The sequence below is a fragment of the Mus caroli genome, unplaced genomic scaffold, assembly GCF_978045245.1.
Source record: "Mus caroli unplaced genomic scaffold, Mus_caroli_1 scaffold_5, whole genome shotgun sequence".
In the NCBI taxonomy this organism is placed as follows: domain Eukaryota; kingdom Metazoa; phylum Chordata; class Mammalia; order Rodentia; family Muridae; genus Mus; species Mus caroli.
The window spans coordinates 91,603,423-91,611,237 of record NW_028227260.1 but is presented as its reverse complement, the minus strand read 5'-3'; the positions used below and the strand labels follow the sequence as shown (position 1 = coordinate 91,611,237).

Below are 7,815 nucleotides of genomic sequence, written 5' to 3'. Positions count from 1 at the left end.
TTAAAGTTCAAACAGACAGAGATAATCTTTAAGTTCCTTAGGAATAAATGGATGTTTTGACATGAGGCAGAATTTGTTTTTATCTTTCCAAGTCTCCAGTTTAGGTTGTGTTGTAACATCTTTTTCTGTAATCAGGTAGAGGGGAGAGAAACTCATCTCACTTAATAAATAAGGAAGGAAAGCTTTCATTTTGATAAAACTGTTGGAAATGTGAAACAATGAACCTGAGTTTGTGCAAAATTCTAGGTAATTTTCCAGAAGGATACTCAGGAAATAGGATTAATGTGTTGTTGTTACTGGGTCTGGAGGAGAAATAAGAAGGACTTTAATGATTGTGCATAAAGTCTTAAGTAATTATCTACTTTGGAAGAATTAAATGACAGCTCTTCTTGGTTGGTTTTCTTTGCATTTTATTCAACATTATCTTTATTCCAAATGACATTAGAATTCTGGTGGAAAATAGAGATTTCACAAGAAATGAATGGATGAAAATAAATATGTTTGTAGGTCAGCCTAATCTTGTTCCAGTGGACCTGAGTTATCTCTTGAATAATCAAACACAGAGAAGTAAGAATGAATCAAGAAAAAAGTATGTAAAAATATAATAAGGATCACATATGTATGGGGTATAATAAAAAAGAAGAACATACATCAAGAACCTTTCTGAACATGGGATGGGTGAATATTTCTTATTTAAAGCCTTGGAACATTGACAACTAGTTTTGAGTCATGCATTTGGTTGAATATTTGCAAATCCATCCACAGGTCAAAGTTTTCAATGGAGAAAATGTTGAGAATTTGTTAGACACAATCATGAGAAAATTAGCAGCTGACTTTTCATTGCATAAATGATTTAGAGACACAGTTGACAAAAAATACACTTATAGCAATCAGAAACAAATGTGTGTGTAAATATTATTGATTATATAAAGTAATGTTAGCAAAAGCAATGATGATTACCAGGACATAGTATCAAAAATGTACCCACAAAACAATGGGAATTTTACATCATTAAAAATTTTCACATCTTGATGAGAATATCAAATTATAAAAATATTTAAAATCATGAATCAAAATTGCAAATTCCTGCCCAGAAAGGAAAACAGTACACTTCTTCATAAAGGCTTTTACAAGAATGCCCCAGAATGTTGTAGAACATTCTAGAACACTATAGAATGTTCCAGAAATATATGTCCATTGATATTCAATTGTACAAAAAATTGTTAATATCCATATGGTAACCAGTGATCAAAGGGTCTGATTGATGGAAAATTTGTCATCGTTAAAATAGCCTGAGTCAAATAAGTTCATTTCTTTAAAGTGTTCCAAATGAGAAACTTGGACTTTAGGGACATGGATCTTTGTGTTTTCTAAGAGCTAGTCCAAGTCCACAGTAGTCTAAAAGGTCAATTTCATGGCTTTACTCAAGTTAATCTCATTAGGAAAGTAGCAGAAAAACAGAATTGTCATCCACAGTTGTTGCCACCACCAGGATATGCTGAAATTTCACCACAGGCAATCCATGCCAATCTCAGGCCAATAATCAATACTATATAAGGTGGAGAAGATTCTGGGTCTTCCCATCATCTGCCCTTGGTCTCTGAACTCCATCGGAAGCAGAGAATCCAGGCTCTACCATGGTGAAGTTCCTGCTAATTGCTCTTGCATTAGGTGTATCCTGTGCACATCATGAATCTCTTGATATCAGTCCCTCAGAGGTGTGTGCATTTGGGGATAAAGGGTCTGGGGTGTTTATGTACACTCTGTAGTTGGTTTGAGCATATATATCATATGCTATAAATGGTATGGTATTGCATATTATATGTGGTATATATAGCATTTATACATTATCTGAATCCTATCTGTAATGCAATCCTAGTGTACTTTCAACTCTTTACATGTTTTCAATGAGTTCTGTCTACAGTATGAAAGAAGGTTAAGAAGAGAAAATTACAGATTGGACTTTGCATTGTTATTGATTGACAAAGTGTGAACTGTATCCTGTGTTCCATGTTCTAGTGTGACTGAGTGAAGGCATAATCTCTTAATCTACTCTAGCAGGGAGACATTTGCATTTTACTTGGTTCAAGTTCATTTGTTGACTTATGGAATTGTTGACATATAATAATTAGGACAGAAGTTGCTGAAAATAAAAGGAACAGATTGACTCACCAACTTTTGCAATGGTGTCTGTCCTATTTAGGTTAATGGGGACTGGCACACCTTTTACATAGCTGCGGATAAGGTGGAGAAAGTAAAGATAAATGGAGACCTGAGAGCTTACTTTGAGCATATGGAGTGCAATGACGACTGCGGGACACTCAAAGTCAAATTCCATGTCCAGTAAGTGACATTCACCTGATGAATATGGACAGGACTGAGAAACTGGGCACATGAATGTCAGTGTGAAATTTTCACTGACACTTGGGTCAGGTGAAAAAATGGAATTGATTTCCTGGGCATATTCATTCTGAGTTGTGTCCTTGACTTAAGGAACACTGGCTGCAATGTGTTCTACAGTTTTACAGGGTTGGGTAATTCTGGTTGAAACTAGTCATGAACAGGAAAGGTGCGTAGAAAATGAGGACAGAGTCTTCCCCTGGAAGCCTGGATTTACTTTCCATGTCAATCATAACCCCAGAGTGTTGGCGTCAGTCTTCAAATGTGGGTTTATTTACCCAAATTAAACACTTCCCAAAGACAGTTAATACTACCACACAATAAGGAAATATGAGCAACCTGAAAGAGTAAATTCAGAAGCAAATTTTTGATTTTTATTTCTGAAGGATGAATGGCAAGTGTCAGACACACACTGTTGTGGGAGAAAAACAAGAAGATGGGCGGTACACTACTGACTGTGAGTATGTAATCAATTAATGGGATGCACAATCTAATCGAGAGAGAGAGAGAGGGGGGTGGGGTGGGGGAAGGGACAGAAAGACAGAGAGACAGAGAGAAATTTTGCACGGTTTGACAAGGCCGCACAACTAAAGGGCCAGGATCCTAGAACAATTTCATCTGATAATTTTGAATGCAACTTCCAAAATCCTTACTAAACTTCTAGACATTTACGGTATCAGTTAAGGTGCATTACACACATTCATACAAGAGTATTATTAGAGACATTTTTGTGCCTATTATTTAAGTATAAATGACATTTAGAAGGCAGTCCCATAAAGCTACAGGACTGATTTCTTAAAGGTTTAATATATGGAAAACTATACATTTGCTACACACACACACATACACACACACACACACACACACACACACACACACACACACACACACACAGAGACATACATAGACACATTTGTGGTTGTTTTTAACATTTTTTTGAGACAGAGTTACTCTGTGTAGCCCTGGCTGTCCCATAACTAGTTCTGCGACAAGTCTAGCCCCAGAGATCCTCCTGATTGCTGGGATTTGAGGTGTGAGTCACCATCACCCTGCTACAGTGTGGTATTTTAATATTAGCTTTGTGATTTTCACTTTTTAAATAGGCTGTGGAGACATAAGCTAATTATGGACTTTTTTTTTTTTTTCGTTTTTTGAGACAGGGTTTCTCTATATAGCCCCGGCTGTCCTGGAACCCACTTTGTAGATCAGGCTGGCCTCGAAACTCAGAAATCTACTTGCCTCTGCCTCCCAAGTGCTGGGATTAAAGGTGTGCGCCACCATGTCCGGCTAATTATGGACATTCTTTTTAAATTGAAAAAAAATTAATTAATGCAAGAGTGTCTCTACTACTTAGTAGTTCTCATTTACAATTTTAAACCATTGTAAACAACATTTGTTAAATAATTGAAAAAGAAAAAAAAATATTATAGATTACATATGTCAAATAATAATAAAACCTCCAACGATTCTACTGATTTCTAAGCTGATTCTCTTTTAATTGCAGACTCTGGTAGAAATTACTTCCAAGTTGTAATGAAGAAAAATGGCGCCCTTTTCTTTCACAACGTTAATGTGGATGAGAGTGGACAGGAGACAAATGTGATTTTAGCTGCTGGTGAGAGTGGTCCCTATTGTAGGGTTTCTATCGATATGATAAGCACCATGACCAAAAGCAACTTGGGAAAGAAAGGGTTGATTTGGCTCAAGCTCCTATAACACAGTTCATTTTCAAAAAGAAGTCATTGTTTCTCAGCCATTCAAGACTCCCTAGTTAAGAATTATTTGCTTAGTTTGTACCCCATTTTTTGACTAGGTTGTCTGGTTTTCTGGAGTCTAATATATGAGTTCTTTGTATGTTTTGGATGTGTGGTTTGTGAAGATTCTTTCCCAATCTGTAGGTTGCTGTTTTGTCCTACTAACAGTGTCCTTTGTCTTGAAGACACTTTTCAGTTTTATGTGGTTCCACTTGTCAATTGTTGATCTTAGGTTTAGAAAATTTTTTCCTGTGCCAATACCTTCCAAGCTATTTCCTACTTTTTCTTCTATTAGATTCAGTATATATGATTTTATGTGGAGGATTTTGATCCACCTGGACTTGAGCTTTGTACAGGGTGAGAAATAAGTATCAATTTGTATTCTTCATACAGACCGCCAGTTAGACCAGCACAATTTGCTGAAGATGCTCTCTTTTTTCTACTGTATGGTAGTGGCTTCTTAGTCTAAGATCGAGTGTCCCTGTGTGTGTGTGTGTGTGTGTGTGTGTGTGTGTGTGTGTGTGTGTGTATTTTGTGGTCTTCAATCCTATTCCAATTATTGACCCATCAGTCTCTGTACCAAACAGGCAAGAACTTGAAGGCAGGAGCTGATGCACAGGGCATGGAGGGGTGCTGCTTACTGGCTTGCTCCCCAGGTCTTGTTCAGCATGCTTTCTCTTAGCACCCAGGACCATCTCCCCAGAGGTGGCACCAACCATAGGCTAGGCACCCTACCATCAAACACTAACAAAGAAAACTGCTGCTGAGTTTCCTACAGTGGGGTGAACACTTCCACATCAACTGTCAATCTAGAAAATGGGTCTACAAGGTTTCTCACAGAGCAATCTGTGTGTAGAACTTTCTTAATTGAGGTTACCTCTTTCCAGATGATCTTGCTTTGTGTCATGATAATATATATATATATCTCCAATCATCTTTCTTTGTTTGACAAAGTTGTGAGGGGCAAGGGAGGAAGCAGGGGTAATTTAGGGGGCTTGGGCCTGGAGGCAGGGGACTGGAGGCTGGGTACTGGGTACTGGAATCTGGTAGTGAGGTGGGGTAGGTGGTGAGGTGGGGTGGTGTTGGAGTGGTCGTTGAATTCATGTTCATGAACCTGTTCATCCTGATTTCACTGCTTATTTTGATAATTATCAATTATCCAAGGCATGGACTCCAGAATCTACACAGAAGTAAGGCAGAAAGTCAGCATGGGCAAACATTTAGTTCAAGTATTTCAACCACCAGAATTTTTGGAAATAAATATTACGGTCATGTGGAAAGTATGAATAATTATAATAGTAGTAGTAGGAGTATTAATAGTGTTGATGACAATAATAACAATAAGAATACCACCAAAAATAATGATATTATTCATTAGGGTGTGGACTATCATAGTTCAGCTTCATTAAATGTGTTCTTTTTACTTTAGAGATCTTAGGTTGATCAGAATGAGACTGATGGGGATGTGGGAGGGCCCACAAAGTAAGATGTTTCCATGCGTCAATATCACACAACCCATTATTATAACTCCATCTGTTCTGAGCCAACCAGTATTGTAAGCTACACTTTTTCTTCCTTTCTGCTTTATGTGATGCAGGAAAAGGAGAGACCCTGAGCAAAGCACAGAAGCAGGAGCTTGGGAAGCTGGTCAAGGAATACAATATACCAAAGGAGAATATCCAGCACTTGGCGCCCACAGGTAACAACATTGTGCTTCACACAGCAAACTAATGCACCTGAAGATATCCAGGATAATCATCATTTCAGTCGTCTAAATCAGATTTTTAAAATTATTTAAAGTCACTGGAGATATTAAGGAGCTCTATGTCTTTTGTTTGTGGTTATTTCCTTCCTTTCTGTTTCTCACAGACACTTGTAACCAATAGAGACACGATATGGGTGAGTACAACAGGGCAGCCTAGCCTGTTAATATTTTAATCTGCTAGAAATTCATTCTTTAGTCTATTAGTTATGCATTTAGTCGAGGAATTCTATTTATAATTCTAATTACATATATAATCATTCATAAAGCTATCGTTTATGTTGCTGCAAATATTTATAACATGGGAAAAAGCAACTCTCCTATACCAAAGTGTTGATTTCTTTTATCTTAAAGGTGATGGGTAAGAATTTTGTGAAACTTGACTATTGAAAATAAGTGATATTTGTGACAGTCAAGAGCGTAGCATGAATTTGGAAATACTGTAAATGTACATGAACTTTGTAAAGTCTCCTTAAGCACAACCTTGCACATAGGTGTTATGGTAGATTACATTTAGACAGAAAACTCTCAGTTTAAATGCCTGAATAGAGTTATGGAAGTCAACCAAGAACAAACCTAGGTCTAACCCCGTGACATGTGTCATTTTTAAAACCAAACCTTTCACCATATTCCTTGTCGATTAATTTTTGTTTTTCATTTACAATCTCAGAAAGCTCATGTCAGAAGCATCAGCTCATGCACATCTTACTCTTTTGTTTGTTTGTATTGCTATTTTTCTTTTGAAGCTTCACAGATGACAGCAAGATCAGCAGTATTTCCCACATCACCTTTTTCATGAAATCAGAATCATGACAATGAAGAGAGCTCATCCTTTTCTTAGTTTTTCTTTTCATCTTTCCTATGAAGCCAAAATCTCTGCTTCATGGATTTATTTCCCGTGCTCCTACCATGGTACTGATTCTTTTGTTGATAAAATAAATTGATTTTTCATGCACACATTCTGTCTTCAATCAATGTGATGTAATACACAATATCTGAATTAGGGGGTATATTTCTGTGAAGAGACATCATGACCAAGGTAACTCTATTAAAGGCAAACATTTCATTGTGGCCACCTTACAGGTTCAGAGGTTCATGATTATTATCATGACAGGAAGCATAGCAGCTGCAGGCAGACATAGTGCTGGGGAAGGAGCTGAGAGTTCTACATCATGATCTAAAGGCAGCCAGGAGAGTCTTTCTTCTGCAGGCAGCCAGCAGGAGGCCCTCTTCCTCATTTGGCAGAGCTTGGGCATAGGAGCCTCAAAACCTACTCACACAGTGTCACACATGTTCCAACAAGGTCACAGCTACTACAAAACTGACACACCTAATATTGCCAATCCCCATGCGTAAGCATATTCTCTCTCTCTCTTTCTCTCCTCTCTCTCTTTTGACTCCAGATTTTATTCCCCTCCTGGTCCATCCTGTGACTGTTCCACATACCTCCTCCACATACCTCTGTCTTTATGAGTATTCCCCCACCCCCACCCCACTAAACCTCTAAGCATCCTGGGGCCTCTACTCTCTCGAGGGTTAGGTTCATCCTCTCTGACTAAACCTTGTCCTGCCTGACCTTTATTGTATATGTGTTGGGGGCTTCATATCTACTGGTATATGTTGCCTGGTTGGTGGTCCAGTGTCTGAGAGATCTACGGGGTCCAGGTTAATTGAGACTGCTGGTCCTCCTACAAGGTTGCCCTCCTCCTCAGCTTCTTACAACTTTCACCTAATTTAACCACAGGTGTAAGCAGCTTCTTTTCATTGTTAGGGTGCAAATATCTGCATCTGACTTTCAGATGCTTGTTGAGTCTTTTGGAGAAGAGCCCTTTTTTGTGAGCAATCCATATCATCAGTAATAGTGTCAGGTCTTAGTGCCTCCCCTTGATCTGGATCCCA

At 38.2% G+C, this 7,815-nt stretch overlaps 1 protein-coding gene across 1 annotated transcript; it reads left to right on the top strand.

The window, feature by feature from the left end:
• The first annotated feature begins 1,592 nt into the window (after positions 1-1,592).
• On the top strand, positions 1,593-6,861 carry LOC110287281 (odorant-binding protein-like). The gene is made up of 7 exons (XM_021153937.2): positions 1,593-1,718; positions 2,204-2,343; positions 2,787-2,857; positions 3,905-4,015; positions 5,752-5,853; positions 6,024-6,053; positions 6,663-6,861. The coding sequence occupies exons 1-6, from the start codon at positions 1,638-1,640 to the stop codon at positions 6,038-6,040; spliced, it is 522 nt and encodes a 173-aa protein (XP_021009596.1). The 5' UTR covers positions 1,593-1,637; the 3' UTR covers positions 6,041-6,053; positions 6,663-6,861.
• Positions 6,862-7,815: the final 954 nt, after the last annotated feature.